Source organism: Hypomesus nipponensis, chromosome 8, assembly GCF_054491055.1.
Source record: "Hypomesus nipponensis isolate SF chromosome 8, ASM5449105v1, whole genome shotgun sequence".
Taxonomy (NCBI): domain Eukaryota; kingdom Metazoa; phylum Chordata; class Actinopteri; order Osmeriformes; family Osmeridae; genus Hypomesus; species Hypomesus nipponensis.
The window spans coordinates 8,679,238-8,703,486 of record NC_140368.1 but is presented as its reverse complement, the minus strand read 5'-3'; the positions used below and the strand labels follow the sequence as shown (position 1 = coordinate 8,703,486).

At 46.5% G+C, this 24,249-nt stretch overlaps 1 protein-coding gene across 2 annotated transcripts; it reads left to right on the top strand.

Annotated features, from left to right (window-relative positions):
* Window positions 1–1,795: 1,795 nt before the first annotated feature.
* LOC146275002 (E3 ubiquitin-protein ligase RNF152-like) lies at window positions 1,796–23,922 on the top strand. Of its 2 annotated transcripts, none has more exons than XM_084703490.1 (2): window positions 1,796–1,963; window positions 23,002–23,922. In XM_084703490.1, the coding sequence occupies exon 2, from the start codon at window positions 23,264–23,266 to the stop codon at window positions 23,912–23,914; it is 651 nt and encodes a 216-aa protein (XP_084559616.1). In that variant the 5' UTR covers window positions 1,796–1,963; window positions 23,002–23,263; the 3' UTR covers window positions 23,915–23,922. The 2 variants fall into 2 exon arrangements, with proteins under 2 accessions (XP_084559616.1, XP_084559618.1); XM_084703492.1 differs by lacking the exon at window positions 1,796–1,963 and adding an exon at window positions 14,530–14,893.
* The last annotated feature ends 327 nt before the right edge of the window (window positions 23,923–24,249 follow it).

Here is a 24,249-nt window from a genome sequence, read left to right as displayed (position 1 = left end):
GGGTGGACAGGAAGGCAGGTAGGTAGGTAAGCATCCTTCACTCACACACACACACACACACACACACAACAGCCCCTATTTGACAGCTCGACAAACAGAAGCGTTTAACCTATAACCTAGATATTGTACATACAAAAACGTAAACATCAAGGGGCTATCATTAACCCACTTTGAACCAGCCATATGCACACATTTCAACCCTCCTATTTTTTGGTGTGTGTGTGTAATTCTTTAGAATTCTTTACTTTCTAACGGCTTTTCCAGTTGCTGTCAGTTCCAATGGTGAGGTTATTGATCAAAGAATCAAGGTGATTTCAGCTGCATCCTGTCGGTGTGTTTGTTCAGCCTACAGTGACTAAGAGCATGTCCTCTGAATGCCAATTAAAGCTTTGATGGCCAGATAATTGTCACAGCAATGCTGATGACTGGCATGTCTGACAAGTTGGCTGTACAGTGCATGTGGTTCTTTTAATTAACCGCTGGAGGCTTCCGTGTGCATGTGGGTGGACTGAGTTGGGAAATGCACTCCAGAGGAAGGCAAGGGCTGTGGGTTTTTTCACACGGGTGTTTGTGTCACAGATTATACATGAGAAATAAAAAGACTTGCAGAGTGGAGTGGAGAGTCGCTCGCTTTTGTTTGCAGGGAAAAGGATGTACAAACAAACACACACACCAACTTAGTTAACCAATGAGCCCCTTCAGTTGGGCATTTCCCTGCGGAGGAAGAGTATTTGGGTAACAAAGTCAACATTACCATTTCAGAGGCCTATCCATTTTCATTAACTCAATCTTCCATAAGATCTCCCTAACTCCCTCATGCCCTGCAGCTGAGTTAGTCATTTATAGGCTCTGGGTTTATCCTACCATAACAAACCCTTGATGCATTACCTATTTAAATTCATTATCCTCCATAATTAAAGCAAATACATCAAAGACTGCTTACATTGCAGGGATATGATCAGTGAACTCCACGAGGACGCCGGATCAAATCCCCGGTGGGACTGGGGGCCTTGCATGCACAGTAAACTCTTTTATGAACAATTAATCCCAGTTTTCCACCTCATCTCAACTAACGGCAAAAGTTATTCACTGAGAAGTAGGTGTGAAATATGCCTAGCAGCTACAGCAGTCGTTTTTTCACAGGGCCTCATTTGGGCAGACCTGCAGAGCACAACTGTTTTGGCCTCCAGTCAAATTGAATCACAGAATGAATTTATGTAACAACTCTCAAGGTCTGTATTCCTAACAGCCTTCCATAAAATCCAACCATAGCTTAAATGTTGATTTAGTAAGTTAAGGTTGATTAGTAAGTTAATGTCAACTATAACCATGCTTTATAAATGGCAGTTTGGAATCTGCTAGAAAACACAATCCTATTCATTCAGCATTCCATTCAGCATTGATCAATTGACCAATTGGTGCCAAATTATTGTATAGCCCATGCCAAAGTTAGGCAGATCTGTCTTAACTTGATTTGCCACAAAGGAAAGCACCACCCACTTTATATACCAAGCACCGTGGCAAACTACCTGGATAGCCACCATTCCGAACTAGGCAGTGCCGTGACAGGGACACCCACTGGCGCCTGTGTACACCTTGGGTCTTTGTCCCAGACGTGGCGTAAGGTTAAAATGCTATTATCACAAAGGATCTTGATGCGATAACGCTGCGCTCTGATGCCACGGTGCAAGTATGATATCAGCGGGCGTATCCAGTTATGGGAAGGTAGATATAACGAGGGTGCGAGTGGTTCGGTGGGAGGGTCTTTTTTTTTGCTGGTTAGCTAGGTAGAAAACAGAAACACAGTTTCTGTCTGTGCCAGCCCTTTCATACTCAAGGCACCGCGCGGATCAAGTATTTCGCTATCACACCACACTTGCGTGCGCGGAGGCGTAGAGTCTGGGTTGCAGACAATAACAGTGAAATCGAATGTGGATTGCTTCTATTTCTGCGATACCAGGAGGTGAGATATTTTATTTATAAACTGACTCGTAATTACAATGTTTGGGGAACTGATTTTAGAAGTTCATTTATTCACATAGATTTGGATTGTGCGTAGAGCCCTATCAGTAAAGGTGGGACAATGTTGCGATCCCCAGCAGTCTCTTGCATGCTTTGTCTGTCCATTGTAAATGTTACAGGAAATCTCTGTGATGCGTTCAGAATGTCAGTTTAAAGCATTAAAAAGCCCTCTTGTAGCCTACAGCAACTAATGCTAAATGTATACTCAACAATTGGTAAAGTTTAAATGAGCATTGCCTATTCCTTACACATAGTTTATACATACATAGTTGTGATGACTGTAGACATTAAACATAGCCTAGGTTGGGTTAGGTAAAAACAGTAGTCGATGCTGTCGACAGTTTGGTCTCTCTTACGGTTACAGGCTATGATATGTGGTAGCCTATGTATCAACACGTCCACCGTCTGAAATAAAATAGTTTTTATTTGAGCATATAAATTACCTGCGAGGTTCAGGAACTACTATCACGCCACTTGTCTCCTCTGACCACAGCCGGTCATGAAATAGATGGGCAATAAAGAGTTTGCATCTTCCATTATCAGCGTGGGGCATTTGTTCTACCTATGACGGGTTTAACATAGTCCCTTCGCACCCTTTGTTCCACAGTAAAATGAAACGTATCCTGTTTGTAACTCCACCACTGTGTGTAAAGTAATGACAACACCCAGTGCCATGACTATCCTTGTATTTTTTTTTTTACAGTGTTGTGACTTTCTTTGTCAAACACCTTTTCAGAGTAAAGGTTGCATTCGCAGGACTTCATATAGGAAATGTACTATGTTGATCTATGGACTTATATTATGGAATGTAATATGTTAATTTTCATTGGTTTTATTTATAGACAGATTTTCAAATAATTTCTGTTTGTCTTTCTGACTTTAGACATGAATTTTTACCTCAATCACCCTGGTAAAATAAAATAAAATGATTGCCAGTTTTTTTTGCAGTGCTATATAAAGAACCCTAGAAACAAGGACAGCAGTGACTTTTGGAAATAATCAGATGTGACAAGCACAGGAAAAACAAAAGGGTTGTTTACCAGACCAGATGTTCTACAATAGGAGCATGGCAAAGCCCGAATTTCAGGGGTTGAATTTCAGTTGGCCATTTTTCAAACCATGAGCATGTTTATTGAATCCAGGAGCATTGCCTTGAATACCGCACAATGCAAAAACAAGCAAAGACAATATTTCAATCCCAGATTCAGTCTGAAAGTCTTGCTGATGACTAAACTTAGTTGCACACTTCCATGAGTGACCTTAGTTTCTGATGTGACTTGGTTCTCACACACACTGGCCTCAGGGACCCACACGAGTTCAAGGTTGAGTGTAGCGAGCGACTGGACTCCAGGATCCTTAGCCCCAGCCATCAGGAGAGGCCATGAAGATACACTTCTACACACCAGAACAACCACAACCATCGACAGTATGGATTACCTGATATTAATGGTCTTCTTTGAACTGTGATATTTCCCCATGTCTTTCAAATTTACGTACAGCCCACTCCTATATGATCTTGGCTTTGCCAAATCCAGGAATGGATGTAGCACTACGGTATGCTTGTTAACAAACCAGTTTGCTAGTTAAAAAACGTGATCATTATGAAGCAGTAACTCTGTGGTGTCTTTGATGTCACTAACTATAGCATTAATTTGTGTGATTAGGTGCTTGGTGCCTTGATGGATTCTATGCTACTCTGTTTTGAGAACAGTTGGAGGGGAAATTGAAGTAAACATTGTCCTTAAGTTTAGACAGAGTGAGGAGGCGGGGGTAGGGGGGACTCTTGACAGATCTGAGGCTTTGAAATTGTCGTCTGGAGTTTAATGCTTTCTGGCAGATTATTTAAGAGTTTTTTCTACCTTGCTTTTGAGGGAACTGAGATATTTGAAATCAGATGTCTAAAGGCTGTGATTGTAGCATCAGTAAAGGTTAGAGCTTTCTTCTGGATGAGATTGGCAGAGGCTCTGTTTTTTTGACAGGCGTTTGATCCACTTTTGGAGCTGCCATCCAAAATGCAGGGATCAAGAATTGACCGTTACTGACTTTTCTTCAGGTAAATAAATGGATAGGCCTGCATATTTCAGTGTTCTAATATGTATTGTTCTACCTATCCGTAATTAGGAATTGAATGACTACTAAATTGCCAGTGGCACTTAAGATACTAATTTAGAAAGTGGTTAGGTGTTGAGTACTGTGTATATATATCATTTTCATGTATGAAATGATATGTGTCTATGTAAGTAAAAACTGCGTAATTTATCAAAACTCATGTTGAAAAAATATGTGTTCTAATGTCAAGTATCTCTAACTGATTTGAAAGTGACGTGCTGGAATGATGAGGGTCACTTGTTGACTTTCTTGTGTAACATCTCCTCGGATCTTTCTTCCCACTTCCTCACCCTTTTCTGTCTTGCGTGCCCTGCCTGCAGCCCTCAGCCCTCACCACTTCCCTCCATCTCCACCTTCCCCCTCATTAATTTCTCCTCCCCCAAGACATCGGCCTGGGCCCGCTTCATTTGCATCCTAGCTCCACACGGCTGCCCAAGTGTTTTCCTGGAGTCAGGTGGCTAATTGGTTCCCATCTGTTGGGAGAAAGCGGCCTGTGCCGAATCAGGGGTAATTTGTGTCAGGAGGTTTACCATATTGATTTGGTTCTGTTGGGTTGCCGAGCTCCACACTTTGGGTGTTTATTTGGTTGTTTCTCCGCATGTGACCGTACATCCTTATTTGTGCAAGAGAAATGTAAAAAAACAAAAAAGATGTGCGTGTTTCAATCTTGCGGTTTAGTCTATTCTGCCCCTGGAAGTCGCTGCAGTAGCAGTAGTAGCATTTGTTATTTCCTGGATGTAGGGAGTTGAAAGGGAGAGAAGAAACAACGAACTGTAAAATAACTTACTTTCGGGCTCACACTGGGATGTTATGTGCTGGAGCTGGAACAAAGTATTGCCGTAGCAGACTGCAGTGGAGAGTGCTTTCTACAAGGTCCCATGTTGTTTTCTCCTTCTGTCACTGGCCTAAAAGCAACTAGAGCAGAATGCTGCAGTTGCAAAACTCGAAAAGCCACAGCAGAAATAGAGGAAGTGGTTAGGTGCTGAAGTGTGGTGGTATGAGGACGAATCAGGAAGTCAGAGAGTGACAGCCACTCTGTGAGACCTGTCCAGACAAGCGTGAGACAAAGAAGCCTAACTCCGTGGTCTTCACCACCTGTGGTAAATGGAGAGAAGAGAAGCCATTTTTATTAATTTTTTTACGGGCAGCTGTGCTATTGGCAGATCACCCACAGGCAATCAGGTTGGATCTCAGCCATCACAAAGCACTTAGCTACTGCACCTCTTGAGCATGCAGAACCACACGCTGTGCTTGGCTTTCAAGTGCTTTTATGATGGTTATAATTGTTTGACATGATTCAGTTTGGGATTAGTAAGAGAAGAGCACATGCAGCCTATTAGGCCATTCTTTTCTGGCTTCAATCACCCTTCTCCAAGATGTAGGGGTCTTCTCCAGCTGCTTTGAAACCCCACAGCATTGCAACTCATACCACAATGACATTTGAACGCACACTTGAAGAATGTATGGGCCTGTGGACTTGTGATTCATCATGCTTCTCTGAATCACCTGCTGTGAGAAAGTGCAGGTAATAAATCAATTTTGGGTGCTTATTCGAAACATTTTTGACAATTTGTAGTGATGCCCAAAGTGACCTTCAATGATGATGATGTATATGTTTCACATGGGTCTGTTGAATTTACCTACTCTGCAAAAAGGGAAGGAACATTTCGTTTGAGAGAAACAATAACTTACGTTAGAAGGTCCAAGATGAAGGCATGCCAAGGTCACCCTCTGTTATGAGAATTGGGCCACAAAACAAAGATGGCCTTATGGGATTGCTCATGTCACTTGATGTATTATTTAATACATTTCCTTGGTGCTGCCCGACACAATTGCTTGTGAACTGATATGGGTGGGCCTGTGTTTTAGTTCCTTTGGTACTTGACATTCAATTAGTTATGCCATGCTATCTAAAATGAGCTTTTCATGCTACAAATGGCATACTGTTCACCTACAGACTTTGCCATCTATCCCTAATGACAGTCTTTAATGCATTTTAGGCGGCTAGGCCGATGCTCAGCATCAAATGAGGTTTGTATTTTTGCTCACCTCGTGCTGCAGAAATGCCTTCAATTTAGATCAATCATCTTCTCCTGGGTGGTCCTGTTGTTTTGGACACCTTTTTCCTTTTGATAAATGTTATTTCAGAATCCTGGATAAATCTAAAAGCTGACTAATGGCCATGGCTAATGCATCCGTTGTTGTCAGGGGGAAATAATTTCCCCAAACTTCCCCGCAATTTATTAAGACAACTGGAGTAAAGTGGCATCATTCTACTGTGGGGGTTTACTGCAGTTACCATTCAGGACATTGACAGGTGAGAAATTGCACTGCTGCCCATTGCTCGGTTCACAGAATGACATAGTTAAAGAGGGGGTAGTGTAGTGTGTGTGTTTGTGTGTGTTGTTCCTGTTCTCTATAGGCAATCGGTGTGAATTAGGGATGTTCTATGAAGTAGGGTTCTGTTGTGTAGTTGCAGTCTGTGTGCTGTTGGTTTTTTAGTTAGACAGTCGCCAGATGTTTAGTGTGAGTGTGTTGTTCGGTTCGAGTCTTGAGGCCCTGCAGTCTGGCCGTGACACGCCTCATTGGGTCACATGTCACATTGGGGCAGGCCTTGGAGGAGCCACGGCTCAAATGTTTTATATTTCTGTCTGATTTCAAATAGAGGGAACAAAGCCCCCTCTACCCATATACACATCACGGTTGCCCTTCATGCGAAGTCAAAGTAAAACAAAGAAAAAAAGCACTAAATCGATTTAAGTTGAGGGTGATCGCATAATCATTGCCATTACCTCGAACACAGCGTTAATTTGTCATTCGAGGAGCATTATTCATCAAATGATCCAAAGAAGATGGATGGAGCAGCCAGTTTATGGACGATTAACGACGAGGAAGACGAGGCGGAACTTTCAAACTGGTGTCAAAGCTACATTGCTGGCTTGATGAGATCATGTTCCAACAATGCCGTTGACTGTGAAATATCTCCAGTTCATGGAGGGTTGATGTGTCATTTTTTGATGAGGTGTCAACAAGAAAGCAGATCATGAATGTGTTCCCATCCTGTTGTCAGAGACGGAACATGATGAATGTTGGTTGTACCAGATGCAGGGGATAGTGACAGCTTTCTGAACGGCGGACCTGCTCTGAGAAACCTCACTAGCGACGATGTACCCCTGCAGACCCTAGACAATGTCATCGCCACGCACTTGTGTGACGATGCCTCGCTTGGCCTTTGACCTTTGATTGACCAACTGATCAACTGTAGCTGATAGATTTAAGATAGCTGGATGACATATCTGCCAGGGGTTTGCTTGCCTCTGCAATCTCTGTTGATGCCATTGTGCCATTTAGTTTTTGTCTCTCTACGTGCAAGTTATTAAATCAAATGAGAGGAGATTGTAAAAATCGCCAAAATCCAAAAGACATTCTGTCTTCTACTTTTTTAGGACCGTAATCTGCATAGACATATTTCAGTGTGATTGTTTGATTACCCTGCTTAATCAGGGCTGTCTCCCAGAGTGTTGGTGCAGACACTGTTCGCATCATCACACTGAATCCTGACCTACTTTCGCTTATACCAACATCTGTGTCTGTCTGCTTAACCCTATCCGTTCCATCCTTTAAAGGGAACATTAACACGAGCAGTGAATTTCTTCTTCATGAAAACGTTATGAGGACATAAACGGGAATGCAGGATCATTGCTGTTTAGGTCACATACGGTTGTGCTGACTCTGGGAGGGGGGGGTTGTCAAGGAAGGTGTACGACTCGTCCAATTGGTATTTTAGCCGATTTGTGTTTTATTCTTCAGGTGACCTTCTATTCCCTGGTCAGGTAAGTAGAGAGGCTAACATCCCTCTTCGTTTGCTGCCTAACCATGGCATCTAATTTAACTTCGAGATTTGATTAAGGCTTCGAATCTGAAAGCTATTTCCTTTTCAAAAGAGGTGATGGTCTGTTGAAGTAGCCTCTGCAGTTGAGTGGGACGTAGGCAAGAAACGCAATGGTGGGGGGGGGGATAGGGTTGGGAAGTTGTGAAAGCGTCGTTATTCGGAGAGGGGAGGGGGTTTCTCAGGTAAATCTCCCCTTTTGACCTCCGTGGAGCTTGTCTGGGACTGTTTGTTGAAATGTCTGCGCACTGTGTTGTGTCTGCAGGGTGAAAGAGTCCCAACAAACCCCTGCCGGGATAGAGATTGGGTCCTTTTCCCCGCGTCCTCGGTCACACAAGGACACAGCTAGATCCCATAGGCATGAGTCTCAGCAGAACCTTGGCAATGCACAGCAAGAGGAGAGAAAGGACTGGAGGGAAGGAGAGGGGGAGGCAATGAAGGAAAAGGAGTGGAGATTGAGAGGCAGAGGAGGAGAATGAATAGAAAAAACGGAAGGTGCACTGACAGGGAGAAGTGACTAAAGAGATGAAGAAGTTGCTTTCATTCATTAAAAAATCCTTGCTCAAACAGTCAGAGATCTCAAATGGATTCTTCGGAAAGCCACAAGAAAATTAGTCTGTTAATCCTCCAAAGGCATGCGTCGATCCTCCGAAGGCACTCTGTCCTTGCTTCTTTTTGAATTTGCGTTCCATAATGCTGTTCTGGTTCTAGGTATATTGTGTGTTTTTTTCCCTCCCACACAGACCTAGCCGTTAGCTTGTCCATATGCCACACATTAGAGTTTGGATGTGACCACACAAGTTATTGGGGGGTCATTGTACTGTTGGTGTGAAGGGCAAGGCTTTTAAAGAGTCTCTTGAGTGGTGAACATTGTACTCCTTTCGGTTCCAGATTTGTTGAATTGCGACATGAGCTGAAGCTCACGCGATGCCTGTTTTTTTTCTCCCAATTAGCCTACTGGATCTGACCATTGCTCACAGGGTTAGGGTCAACAAGGAACCATCTCAGTAGCAGAACACTCATGGCTCGTTAGAAGAAAAAGGTTATTTATACACAGAGATGTGTTAGGCCTACGGATTGGATGGAAGGGGTCGTCATGGATGCTAGGGACACGGCAGCAATGGTACAATCAGTCCAGTATGGCATCACATCCTGTAATGAACACTGTGGCCTGTAATGTGTAAACACTGCCTTTAGGAGATGCTTGGTTTCCTCTGATTAGCTTTCAATTGCTCTATCTGTTAGCTAAGGCACACAAACGGAGAACGGGCCAAACAGGTTTTTGGAGTCTCTCTCTCTCTCTCTCTCTCTCTCTCTCTCTCTCTCTTTCTCTCGATCTTTCTCTCAATCTTTCTCTCTCCTTTTCTCCCTCGCATCCTAAACATCAGGTGTCCAGTCACCGTGTCTCCATGGTAGCGATTACCGTTTTGCCCAGTACCTTGCCAGAGGGAAGGTGGATGGTCGCATGTGGTGTGGTCTGAATAAACCCTCCCCCATTCTCTCTTTCTCTCTCTTGCTTACACACAGACTTCCAACCATGTACCTCTGTGGATATTGATGTGGGTGAGAGATTCAACCAGGACTGTAATAGGGCAACAGAGAGTACTTGCTCTGTGGTCTAGAGCCCCTAGGCACTGCAGTTGAAATGATTATCACCGTCCTCCAAACCAAACTGGTCCAGGCTTTCTCGGAGTTGCTTGTTTTTACTTTATGCAAACCTTGCTGCGCTATTTGAATTAATTAGATTGCAACTTAATACCTACTGCAGAGGAAGCCTGGGCTTCTAGCCTTTCAGGCGGCGTACAACAGTTTAATCTGAATGCTAAATGTTATTAAAAGCCTCCGTTCCTTCCTCCTGTGTTGGACAGTGTGTACCTGATAATGAGAACCCTCCCCCCAGGGCCTATTGCATTCACAGTGCACCAGCGTGGTGTAATTCAGTAATGAATTGCCTTAGAGCCCAGACAGCCGCTGTAATGGTTTGGAGATAAACAATTAGACTTGCCTGTACAATGTGTTGTCCCAATTTCAGCCACCCATTCTCTACCTCCGTGGAACAGTTGAACAGGTGAGCGTGACGAAGAGGCAGTGAAGTTCCTGCAGTAAGCTCCTGCTAGATGTGACAATGGTCACTCACGCCTGTGGTTTCAAGGGGTGCGCTGATGTGAAGATTCTGCCCTGGTAATGATTGTTGATCATCGATTGGCTATCAAGTAAAAATACATGTATTTTGATTTATCAATCTATGATCTGCTTGTAGCAATGCCTCACCGATATCTCATGTAGTGTAGTCTATGATGAAGATTTAACTAGGAGTATTTTCTTTAATTTTAGATTCTAGCATCCTCCTATTATGTTGGGGGGGGGGGGTACAGATAATGTCGTCCCAGGAGTGAGACTTCCTCTGTCCTCTACCTCCCAGGTCATTTCAGAGAGGACGGCAGAGCCGCCTTCATAACAGACAACGTAGATGTTAGGATGAGAAAGAAGGGAAGCAGATGGCGCTTATGAGAATGAACGACAGAGGAAGAGAGAGAGAAAGAGAAGGGGGGGGGGCTGAGGAGCAAAGAAAAGCGGGAGAGCGAATGAAGGAGAAGCAAAAAGGCCAGGAACGGCAGATATGCTGCGTCCGCCTTGTCCTGACATTTCTCTCCATCTCCCCCGGGAACCAATGCCCGGTTTAAACGATCCGAATGGATGATGGAGGGGGACAGGAGGAGGAGGAGGGGGGGTGGGAGACATTTTGATGTGTATTAGTTATTACACAAGGCAGAGTCGGACCCCTAATTCGCTTTTAACCTAATGCAATTAGAGGATTTTGGCCTCAGCAGTTTCAAGACGGCTAATTTGTTTAGGAAACATGAATTCCCTCTTGGTAGGTACAAAAGCACCATGATGATGGGACCCAAAATGATGACGCTGACGCTGGGGGTGTCATGGCAACCTGATAACGGGGTGTCCATGTTGATGTCTTTTTGCCGTAGGTAGTTATCCTGAGCGCTCCTGGCTTTCTCCACCTCAGTTTCCTCAATCCAGGCACTGCCTGTCCATCCTTGATAACAAACAGCATGCCCTAAGACACAGTGTCTCATTCAATTTGACACAATGGGAGCGCTGGTTTCACTGGGGGTGACACTGCTTGAGTGCTGAAATCGTAGGTCCCCTAAAATGCTTTCTGATTCTCATTCAGGAGGACACGTCAGCAACACATACACTGCCCGTTTACCTGAACAAACATGTCCTCCTCTGACCTTTATTTGATTCCCCCCAACAACAATCTTGCCAATAACGTTTTCTTTCGAACTTGACAGCTACAAACAGTTGTTTCGTAAGCCCTATCAGTAACTCTGACAACCCAACTACACCCTATATCCTGGGTGTGCTTCCTTTGGGAAAACCCAGAACGCCAGCTCACAAGACCAATCAGTGTGAGAGGGAGGGGGGGGACTGAGCCCAAATCTTTGTTTCTGCCCAAACGCCTGCTGAAAATCTGCCAACGTGCTGTGTGGGCCAGAACCTGTGATGGAGCGGACAAGCATACACCTTTCTCTTCATTTCCTGCCTCGGTCTCATTGTCTGTCGCTTTTCTCTTTTTCCATCTCTCTCTGCCCTTTTTCTTGCCCTCTTCTTTATTTCCGTGCCTCTGATAGATAGATATCCTGCTGAACAGACTGAGGTTGGGGAGGGTTTGTCAGGGCTGTACGCTACGGAGGTGGTGGGAGACGACAGGGGGTGGGAGGGGCGTGAGAGGAGGATTGGAGAGGTTTCTCAGAGCGCCGCAGAAGGACAAGATGGAGAGGGCAAAGGGCCAGAGGAGTGACAGAAAAATGATGAGATGAGAGAGAGGAAGAGAGCTGGAGCGAAGGAGTGTCTGGAAGGATATTCATGAGTCTTGAGCGTGTGTGCGTGTGTGGCGCGAGGTGTTAAGGCTCTCATCGTCAAAAACCTTGACTGAGATCCCCCCTCCTGCCTCAGTAGTACAGAATAGCAAGCTTCGCTTTTCACATTCCTCTTAACCCAAACCCCCCCCCCCCCGCACCGAGTTCTCTCACCTGCTCTGTCCCTCTCCTTCTCTATCTATCTCTGTCTGCCTCTACAAAGCTTGATCTATGGTCTTTTCCCCCGGTGCCCCATATCTCACTGTGTTCAGCTGCAATCCTTGAGCGAGGCGTCCTGTTTTGATGCTGTCAGCTCGCTGTGTTGGCACGGTGATTGAAACGCGCCCGCCGCCTGACTCTGCTCCGACGGTGAGGGCACGCCACGGCGCTCGCACCTCCGGCCGAACCTCTGATTTATGACTTGGGAGTGCTGGCGTTGGTCTGCAGACCCCGCTCTTTGCTGCCCCCCCTTCTTCCCTCCCCCCACCTCCCTCTACTTGCTCTCTGTCTCTCCCTTTGTGTCCATCCTTTCTCTTTCATTGTCTGTCTGCTCATCTATTGTTGACCAGGTGTGACATCGCCTACACAACAAGGATAATGCTCCTTTTTGCAAGCGTCTGAGTATTTCTGCATGAGTGTGTGTGTGTATGCATGTGCACGTTTCACATTAAGCTCTAACATCTCTCGCTGAATGTGCTGTGCCCTTATTGATACCTCTTTCATCGTCTGTGTGTGTCAGTCACTTGACTGCTCTGTAAGTGTGTGTTCGCAGCAGGGCCAGCTCATTGTGTGCCCTTCTCATCGAATAGCTTCTTTTTGGGGCCTCTGTATAGCTCATAGTCTTGTTGACTTCCTTTTACCCTACTCAAGCCTTCATTTAAGGACTGCTGTGGTGAAAAATGAGAGCAGCCCGGTCGGCCTAACACTTTCCTTAAAAGACAACTCCAAATGGGCACAGAAATATGTGACCGCAACAACAATAAAAAATCTCTGTTTGTTCTAAACCATGGTACCCTGTCAGACAACACACACAACCGTCAGTGTGTACTGGACACACACACACACACCCGTCAGTGTGTACTGGACACACACACACACACACCAGTCAGTGTGTACTGGACACACACACACCAGTCAGTGTGTACTGGACACACACACACACACCAGTCAGTGTGTACTGGACACACACACACCAGTCAGTACATATCATAATCACTATGCGATGCACACACACTATCAGCCCCTAAAGACTCTGTATATGAATGTGTAATTGGCTACCAATAAGACACTGCAGAAATACCAAGCGCGATGCTGCCTGTCGTGTTCTCCAGGGGGAATGCCACGCTCCTCCACAGAATTCATTGTATGTTATTGTCAGTTCAGCTCTTCCAAGGTCTGCCTGGGTGCAGCAACAGAACGAGTGATTCAAACACCAAGGCCTGTGTGCCAAACTGCAGAGGCGGATAAACTTCATTCCAAGAAAAACACATGGATATGTTTTATTATGTGTGTTTGTATGATATCTATATAGATATCTATATCTGTATTTATATTATATTGATAAATCTTTTTTTTCCTATTGATATGTTTAATCCTCTTGCAGTCCATGTACAGATGACTACTCTGCAGACTAAGGAGTAGAGAACACAAAGCCGTGTGCGTGTGTGTGTGCGTGTGTGTGTGTGTGTGTGTGTGTGCGTGTGCGTGTGCGTGCGTGTGGTAGTGTAGTGTTCTGGAAGCCACTTATCAATGTATGCTTTGACAGTCAGCATGAGCACAGCTCATTCACTCATGCTTAGCAAAACCAGGTTGTCAATAGGGACGCGCTGCAAGACAGTAAATCTGGAAAGGGGAAACTGGGCTACTGTAAACTGTACATGGTGGAGCATGTTAGTATTGTATGCAGTAAAGGCAACATTTGTTTGAACACATTTGGCCTTTCACAGGTCTCCCAGGAGACAGAGAGGATATACAGTATATTAAGGTCAGACATATCTGTGAGTGTGTGTGTGTGTGTGTTTTTGTGCTTGACATTTTGATGTTTTTTCCCTTCTCCGATTTCCCAAGGGGAGAACACGTGTGGCGATACAGTGTGGAGAGAAAGAGGGACAGAGAGGAAGAATACTACAGAAGAGATACAAAGACATGAATAGCCTATTCAGTTAGATCTAATAATGAGACCTACAGTCCGCTCCTCTCCCAGTGTGTGTGTGTAGCTGTCAGACAGACCCATATGTTGACGCTGAGTGGGCGATGAAACAAGCTTGGCCTCAGACGGCCCCGGCGCCTCCCAGATCAGCAGCAGAACTCCCCGACAGCCTCCCATAATGAACAACACCAACATCAGACTCTCTCACTTGCACACACGCATGTGCCTTCGCGCACGCCGACAGCCCTGCATCCCACTTGAATACGGCCAAATTGCTACTACTTCTTTTACAAGCTCTTTCATTCTCTGCTATGTACCTTTTTTCAAATGTCACCATTTGATTCATTCTCCAATTTATAGTATATTTTAGACACGACACACAGGGTCTTACAATGGTGCTGAAACAATGGTTTCCCTTTCTTCCCCAATGAAAATGACAGATGCGGGATGCAGCTTGGCTTTCAAGCGTGCTGTTACCTCACTCCTAACTGCTGCAAACACAGTGGAATAACTCAGGGTCATTTAGGTTGGTAATACCCTCCCAATTTGCTCCCATATCTGTCAGAATACACCGTCTTTGAAGTAGCGTGCTCATTGTCGTTTTCCCTTGTTGTTCGACGACTCAACATCACATGGCCCTTGAACCCCTGCCGGAGGTGGAGAAAATGGCTTATTTTGTTTCCAAGAGTTTGAGCTTGCCAGGCAGGAATGAGACATGGAGGAGTATCAAAGGCTGCACATTTGGCAACATCTGGGGACGTTTTCTCACATATTGGAGGAAAACTGTTGATAGCTGTCTGTAAAAGGGAAATAATTGCCCAGGGCCTCAGAAGAAGAGGAATCAAAGTGAGTCTTTTTTCCATGTGTCCTCAATATTCTTTTCACTTCAAATGTTTTTTACCCTCTGGTAAACACAGTGGTTTCTGTAGCTTTCACAAACGGGCTTTCATGTGAGGGGATAGCGGGTATTAGTTAAAGGACTGTTGAGGGTGGATTTAAGGAATCGTTTGGTGTCCATGTTAAAGCGTGCGTTTGCAAAGTTTTAGCATGAGCATGTGTGCCAAATGTTACGGGTAAAGAAGGCTGTCCGAGTTTATCTGTCCTGATGGATTTGTCTCCGTCGCTGTCTGTCAGGCACTGGCCTGTGACCTGGGCCCAGCACCAATCACTGTATCGATCCGTTTGTGTTTTCCCTCGCCCGAGGTATCCGTGCCGACACTCATCTCAGTGAAATATTTCTTGCCTTGGACGTGCATCAAACAAGCCCCCCTCCAGTCCCTTTCCCACCCAACTTCCACAACCGTTTTTAGCAAAGAAATGAAGCAATAGAGAAGGATGGAGAGAAAGAGAGAGAGGGGGGGGTGAAAGTCAGACAAACACTGCTATCACTAAGGTATAACAGCGGCCTGAACATCCAGGCTGAACAAAATCCTTTGATTCGTTCTATGTTGTGTCCCACTTTTACCAGAGAGATCTTCTCAAGAAGACACACAATCACTCTGATCATCATGAGGTGGTAGAAACCAGAACCATGTGTACAGTATGTGGTACTGTATGGCTCCTTGCCTGGAATCACTCCTTGAGGAAAGAATGAAACAAAGTGAAATATCCAATTTTGAGTGCATTTTGTATTTCATGAGATGAGGGGAAATATGAGCAAAAACTAGATCGTTCCCATATATTTGATTGTTATTTATTTAAGATTCTGCAGAGGTTAACTGTAAAATACTTTGCAACTTGCTATAAAGACAAAACAATAAAGGCTTAAGTTTAGTTTATTTAAGACTTTCAACACCTAAAGCTGAAACTGTACAAGAGTGTATCTTGAAGCCCACAGACTATGACACGCTACGATGGCCTTAGTAAAGTAACAAACCCTAATCCACTCACTGTTAGGAACCTGCATTGATTGATAATTACCGAGCAAATCATGGAACCCGTTTACAGACTGACTGACAGACAGACAGACTATTGATGACAATCTTTGAAATCTTCAGAGCTCTTTCTTGTCATAGACGAAGGTTGTGGCACATTGTGTTCGCTGAACGATCTGAGATAAAGACCTCTTCAGAGCCTGCTTTTGTAACTGGTTGATCGTTGATTGATGAGTCACCCGGTTTAGTCATGAAGCCAATGGGCGGTCCCTCTAGATCTATTGGAGGAGCTGTATGCAGCAAACAAGGCATATAGGTTATGGACTGTATGTCTCCAGAGCCTTGGTTTGTGTTGCTCCAATGAACACCTCCTCTGGTGACCTCCCCTCCTCTGGTGACCTGAGATTTTTTCTTTTTTCTCCACCATTTACTTTAGTCTATGGCCTCATCGTATTTCCACTTTGGCCTTGCAACAGCTACTGATATGGAAAGTGAAATTTGTTTTGATGCTGAAGCTTATTAAGATTTCCGAGGTTCAAAACTGGTTTGAAATAGGTTATGTTTTGTTTTTACAATGCAGATCTGAAGTGAAATTATTACAAAAAAAATATTCTAGCATTGTGTTGTTGTTGTGTATGTGTGTGACCACAATGGTGAGGGACAGTTCACCTCTCACGTCTTGTTCGCCCAGGCGTCCCATGATTAGAATTTGCCAGAGCAACTCCGAGGCTGGTTAAAAGGTGACAGGAAACAGTTTCTGGGCAACTCCAAAAATGCCAACCCCCCACACCCCTTCAAGAGCCTCCAGCATGATTCTGAAAACACTCAAGCCAGGAGACAGCTCTTGTCTCGGAGCTCTGAGGGAAATTGCCCCTCTCTATATCCAGATATCATCAGTTTGACGGTGAAGAAAACACTGCCTGTGGTCACGGCGCTCAATGCTGTGCATGTGCAAAGTAAACAAGCACCGAGGTGGCGCCTGATGAATGTCTAATAGACTGCAGATCAGAGAAAAGGGAAGATCAATGCCTCAACATCTAGTTTAAGTACTCATCTCTTGACGCGCTACCACGGAGCTTTGGATAAGATGGAGTGTGTGGACTGTGTGTGGGTGTGCACACAAAGAGCCCCCCCATACACACACACAGACACACACACACAGAGACTAACTCCTGCTGTGTTGCCTGTTGGAGTGTGAATGATCTCATTCTCAGTCAGAGAGAGGGGGTCTACGAGTGCTCAGGGCCTGGTGGGCTGCAGTATGGGAGCTGGAGCCAGCTAACAGTAGGACAGATGCACTGGGTTCAAAATGTGAGTTCCACACAGGCTCTGCTGGAGCCTGAGTCAGCGGCCGTGGTTACTGTTAAATCACATTTATGATTGTTAATTGAATATAAAACCATCTGTGTTAAAACCAAAGTGGAATCATGGATGTGGCAGTTCTGTAGAGAAAATGTTGACGTGTCATTTGCATTGGGAATGGCTTTTGTTATACTGGATTTCTATGGTGTGTTTTCCATGTTGTGTCATGTGACAGAATAGCTTTAGTTGACTCTACCGCGTGGCACCTGACTTTCTTCGCTCTTTAATTGCCAATTGAAATAAAATGTCAGGTTGACATCACTCCTTTTTCTCTTTCATCTTGTTTTATTAGATATCACTCTGGTCCTCATCAACCTCAGTCCACTGGCTTTCATCTACTGAGCACAGGAACATAAAAATACTTTGCTAATGACAATGTTTATCCTTTTCTCTCCTGTAGTTTAATTTGTTCTGTTTTATTCTTTTTATATGGTACATATGTTCTTGTGGGTTGAATCCTGGAATAAAACACTTTATGTATATCTATATGTATATGTATATATGTAGTATATTTTGTATATATAGTATATTTTTGCTCAGGCAACATAGATATAGAAACATCTGCATTATGTGTGATACAGGCAAACGTCCAAGCAGGGGGATTTTTTAAAATACCATGAAAGCGCTGGGATAAGATCCAGCTTATTTCTGTTGCACTCAAATAAACCTAGTGCCTTTCCCTTCGAGTGAAGAGAAGGAAGAGTGTGACTTCAGAAGGTGTGCTACCACTCTCTCTTTCTCCGGTAAACACCGGCGCTCGAATGCCTGCAGGGTGAGGTGGGCGTGGGCGTGGGCGGGGGGAGGGAGGGAGGGGTATCAAGAGGATCATCGTCAACAAACATCCTGATTGGGATTTCAAGGGGGTTTCCACGCGATATGTTTGGACGCGTCCCGCCCATTAGCCACTGAAGGACATGTGATGGTTATCTGAGGGCATGCGCAACTCAGATAACCCCCGCGGTCAAGACAAAGGGAGACAGAGAGCGAGATGTGTGGGGGGAACGGCTGCGGAGGAAAATTCCTCTGTGGTGGTGTTCCGTGGTGGGTGGAAGGCTCGAGTCGTGTCTTGAGCGATCTCCCTCTGAACTTGTTTGATAAGGAAGGAGAAACGGTAGCCACGCTCCAAGTCTGACTCTGGACACTGAGAGTACCCAGGCATCCCCTTCACAGTCTCACCCCAGAACCTCACCTCCCAGCCCGAGGTCACAGTCTGTCCCAGAGGTATCACTGTGTGTGTGTGTGTGTGTGTGTGTGTGTGTGAGTGTGTGTGTGTGTGTGTGTGGTGGTCACGCTCGCACGGCCGTGCAGCCCCCAGCCCGTACAGCAGTGTTGGCAGCTCTCTTAGTGCTGCTGATGGGGACTGGCTCCTCAAGCTGGAAATTGCCATAATGTGTCCTGCAGCGGTCTGCTGCACCAGGCTCTATCAGGGATTCCATCTGTCCTGGGCGACACACACACACACACACACACACACACACACACACACACATTCCCATCACTGGGACACATACAGTTCAGACACACACATTCCCACCTCTGGGACACATACGTAACAGTTCAGACACACGCGCACACACAACCCCACACACCCCTACACACATGTACACACTCGCATCAAGGACACACACTTCTCTCAAGGGCACATGTCCCCCAGCTCAGTAAGTTCCCTTGTATCGTACAGTACAGTATATGAAAAATGGTGTCTGAATCAGATGACTTGTGCAGTAGCATGATTAACGCCCAGTGTAAAAGCACTTGGCTGCCCAGTCAAGGGTTTGTCCTCGCCCCACACCATGTAATGGGAACTCCCCACCACCACATTTCCACTGTAGAACAGATGTTGATCCTGTGCCAGCATTTTAATCAACGCAGGAAGGAAAAGAACAGAGAGAATTTTCGTAAGCCGGCCCTCTCTGTGTCTTATATGTTTTTTGTTTTTTTGGGGGGGTGGGGATTTGAAGTGTGTCCTTTTTGTCCTCAGGTTTGGTAAATTGTGGGCCTGTAATGACCTGCTTTGTTTTCACTTATCCATGCCATCTCTCTCCAACTACCACCTTCACCTCAGACTTGTTTGAACCAGTTGGTTGTGATATAAATGTATGTGTGTACTTACACTATACAGGCCATTTTAAGCTGATGTCTGTTAAGATGAAAGCACTTTACACTCCATTGAGTGTGTGTGTGCTGTGTAGATAGGCTGGATTGTTTGGAGAGACAGGATGTGTGTGTCTGTGTCTATGTACGTGCTTGTGTGTGTGTGTGTGTGTAAGTAAGCTTGTGAGCATGTGGGGCCATGTTTGTATTCATGTACATGCGCATGTACGCTTGTGAGCATGTGTGTTTTGAGGGTGTGTGTGTGTGCGTGTGTGTGTGTGTGTGCTCCACACTCAATTCCCAGTGAGTCCTTTGGGAGGGTCCCAGTGATGTAGAGGTTATTTGGTTAGAAAGCAAAGGTCACTGCTAGGGCATGCTGTTCATCATGATTTAAATCTGCTCCCATTATACAAGGCTTTCTAGGCACATCAAATAGCTGATCATCTCCTGTGAACAGAACAAAAACATCATTAGGAGTATGTGTTTTTTATCGATTAGTTTACTCTTTACTGTACCTCAATATGTAATAACTGAGAGGAAGGTGAACGGTCAGGTTAATCCAAAAACTGCCTTTTAATGTAGCAAACATTTCGAAATGTCTCTCAGGTGCCTCTGTTTGTGTACATTCTGAACAAAAGCACTCACAAACATAAATTTTGGGTGAAACATTTGATTGTTTTCTACCCCATGGTTTTTAAGTTGGGTCACGTGTTGCCTGCTAGCGGACTCCATTAAAAGCCCTTTGTGAAATATCCAAAAGAGTTTTACAAACAAGAGTGGATTTGATTGGATGTCTGTCTTTAATAACTCTGTGACTTATTTTTGTATCGTTGTGAATGTAGTCGAATTTGAAAGCTCCAATGTATTTTCCTGTGCCCCACTGATATTTGTATGGTCTGACCCAGTGAAGGTGAGCTGGGGTGTAAAAATGGGTCGCAGAGCGAAACGTCGCCATGGCAGGTTGCCCTGGTTACGGCTCTGTTACGATGAATCATATTGTTAAGAGTTACCGGAGCATCCTTGGCCTCTGTTCGAGCGCACGGGGGAGAGTGAACCTGCAATTCATTCACTTCCTGATTTGAGGAAGGGGGGGGGGGGAGATGCTGTGCATTCGATTTCGTTAGATCCCGACACAACGGTTTGTTTGAACCTCAATGCGCTGAATATGATGCTAGTGAGCAGCACTGATAAACCAAGGATGAAGGAGCGGAGACACAGAGGAGGAGAACTGGTGAGTTGAGAAAGTCACCTGGAGATGTGTACTGTAGGATGAATCACCAGAAAGCTGCTCAGAGATCCTTTTTTTCTGAGAGTAAGGAATGGGGAGAGAGTGAAGGATGAGGGGAGAGAGTGAAGGATGAGGGGAGAGAGTGAAGGATGAGGGGAGAGGGTGAAGGATGAGGGGAGAGAGTGAAGGATGAGGGGAGAGAGTGAAGGATGAGGGGAGAGAGTGAAGGATGAGGGGAGAGAGTGAAGGATGAGGGGAGAGAGTGAAGGATGAGGGGAGAGAGTGAAGGATGAGGGGAGAGAGTGAAGGATGAGGGGAGAGAGTGAAGGATGAGGGGAGAGTGAAGGATGAGGGGAGAGAGTGAAGGATGAGGGGAGAGAGTGAAGGATGAGGGGAGAGAGTGAAGGATGAGGGGAGAGAGTGAAGGATGAGGGGAGAGAGTGAAGGATGAGGGGAGAGAGTGAAGGATGAGGGGAGAGTGAAGGATGAGGGGAGAGAGTGAAGGATGAGGGGAGAGAGTGAAGGATGAGGGGAGAGAGTGAAGGATGAGGGGAGAGAGTGAAGGATGAGGGGAGAGAGTGAAGGATGAGGGGAGAGAGTGAAGGATGAGGGGAGAGGGAGAGGGAGCCAGTGTGTATGGGACTATCGAGCCACAAAGCATTTATGTTAGATCAAAGCTAATCCTTATCTGCAGGAAGGGGATTCAGTAATACCCTCGCTTGTCTTACCCCCTCAAGGGCAGGTCTCTCTCCTCTCTTCTCGTCTCTTTTTTTCTGTCCTTCAACCCCCCACACACACACTCTCACATACTCTTTCCCTCTCTTCTCCCTCTCTCCTTACCACGGAATGACCGGTATTTATATGCACTTTGCTTGACTTTGACGTGATATTGGGATGCAGAAACTAGCTCAAACAAAGAGGAGAGAGAATATGCAAGGGGGGATTATAGGGGGGGGGGAGGGGGGTATTGCCTCCGGACCCTGCAGAGGAAGATGTGTTCCGGCCCCAGGGGTGAGTGTGAGAGCAAGTTACTGTGTCAGACAAGGGAGAGCTAATAGGTTCAGTAAGTTTAAGTGCTGTGGATTTAGTAGACTTGGGTAAGCTACAGTATATCACACCGACTTCCCTGCCTTGGTGCCAACAAGTCTATTACATTTGTGGATTTGCTGTCAGGGGCTGAGATGGGAGTTTAGCTTGACGTGATCTCATTTTGATAACTGCCATATCTCCAATCGTTTTTCTTTTAGTTAACGGTCACCTTCAAATAGGTTGTTTCACTGCCTACTGCATATTCTCTCTCTCTGTATCTCTCTCTCTCTCTCTCTCTCTCTCTCTCTGTATCTCTCTCTCTCTCTCTCTCTCTCTCTCTCTCTCTCTCTCTCTCTCTCTCTCTCTCTCTCTCTCTCTCTCTCTCTCTCTCTCTCTCTCTCTCTCTCTCTCTCTTTGTCTATCTCTCTCTCTGTCTCTCTCTGTCTCTCTCTCTCTGTCTACCTCGCACACCTACCCACAGTGGTGCCTCCGGGGGGAGTGCAGGTGAGGAGGTGAAAAAAAGATTGCTTCGCCTAGATACCGACTCCTGTTTTCACACTCCCTAAATGTTGTGAAAAACCCAGATGAAAGTCCGCTCTGCTCCCCAGCCTCCTCGTATCCCACCGCAATATTTTGACAGAGCTTAATCATCTGTAAATGTGTCTTCTCCTTGGATTAACATCGCAGACGCAATTACACAAGGAGAAGGGGGGGGGGTCACATTCGTGACTTTTACACATAGCCCCTGGATATGTTAGGATGATGAAGAGGAATTAGCTGTGTAAAGGGGCCTGTGGGTTATCTTTCCCAGTGTTGTCAGAGCCATGATCAAGTTTCCCCCCAGCTCCCATAGGTCCTCCTGCGATGTCATGACTTCTTTGTCACACGTAATGATGTCCCTTCCCATTATATGTGTTATGACAACTTCCTGTCTCCCGCATCCCTGTGCGTGTGCCCTGGGTCTGGTGTTCTCCTTGTTTGTTGTACGTAAGTCTTATTTGTAATGAGATTTGCACTGTCTTGTGTGTTTGTTTTGTGTGAAGTGCATTCTGGAAAAGGCACTCTCAAGGGTGTGTGTGTGTGTGTGTGGATATCATGATGAGTATGAGCGCTGCTGGATTCCTGCTAATGTGGCTGTGTGCCGATCGGGGCGGGGCAGCTTTGACTAATCTGTGTGAATGGCCCAAACTGGGCGATGAGGTAGTCCTGAGGGAGCACACACACACACACACACACACACAGACACCCAGTCTGCCTCTCAGCCATGTCCGTTCAGTCTGCTCCTCTGTCTGTCTCAGTGTCGATGCCCACTTGGGTGCCTGTGCCCTAGTCATCTCCTTAACGCTGTCCTCTCTCCCTCTCCACAGATGAATCCCCCGGGGACAGTGACTCGGCAGTGACATCACACCGACGCCGTGAGAGGGACGACGCCGGCCAGCGTCGCGGCGATCACGATCTCCCTATCTGTCACCTGACTCATGTGGTCCTGCCGAGCAGCCGTCGGCTACTAGCGGCCAGCTGATTTGTGCCAGGGAAGTGCAACCTCAAAACAGCTGGTGACCTTTGTGAATTTGCCCCATTAAGAAGGACAGGTCTCCCCCCCCCTCCCCTCCCCACCCCCCTCAAAACATGGAGACTCTGTCTCAGGACTCGATCTTGGAGTGCCAGATCTGTTTCAACTACTACAGCCCCAGGAGGAGGCCCAAGCTGCTGGACTGCAGACACACCTGCTGCTCTGTGTGCCTGACCCAGATGAGGAGCAGCCAGAAGGAGATCCGCTGCCCGTGGTGCCGCGGTGTCACCAGGCTCCCCGCCGGCCTCTCCGTCTCCCAGCTCCCGGACGACCCCGACATCATCACCGTCATCGCCATCCCGCACGCCTCCGAGCACACGCCCGTCTTCATCCGCCTCCCCAGCAACGGCTGCTACATGCTGCCCCTCCCCCTCGCCAAGGAGCGGGCGCTGGGTCTCCCGGGCGACCTGGGCTGCCGCTTCCTCCCCGGAGCCGGAGCCGGGCAGAAGGGCATGGCGATGGTGGCAGTGCCCGAGCAGCAGCCCCTGTCCCTGGGCATGGACCTGGACGGGGTGGGGGTGGGGCTGGAGGTCGGGGAGGGCGAGCGGAGGGGCGGCGGCGGCGGCGTGGGTGGGGGGAAGGGCTCCACGTGGTCGGGCGTGTGCACGGTGATCCTGGTGGCGTGCGTGCTGCTCTTCCTGCTGGGGATCGTGCTGCACAACATGTCCTGCATCTCCAAGCGCTTCACGGTCATCTCCTGCGGCTGAGCGCCACCGCCCCGGCCAAGCCCCCGACCTCCCCCCCCTCCTCCATCCACACCCACCCCACCCCTCCCCTCCCCAACCCAACAAAGACTCCCCCAGCAGTCCGTCCCTCCTCCTTGGTCCCTGGAAGCACACTCGGGACAGGACTGATCCCAGCTGTTTGAAGACATCATGGATGGAACAGATTGATGGAGAGAGAAAAAGAGACAAACAAAGGGGGGGGGGGGCGGGGAAAGGAGAGACGTCAGACGTCCTTGACATTCTGTGGATTGAGAGGATGCTGGACAGACACACACAGACACACACCCACACACACAAGCACTATACAGTACATTATA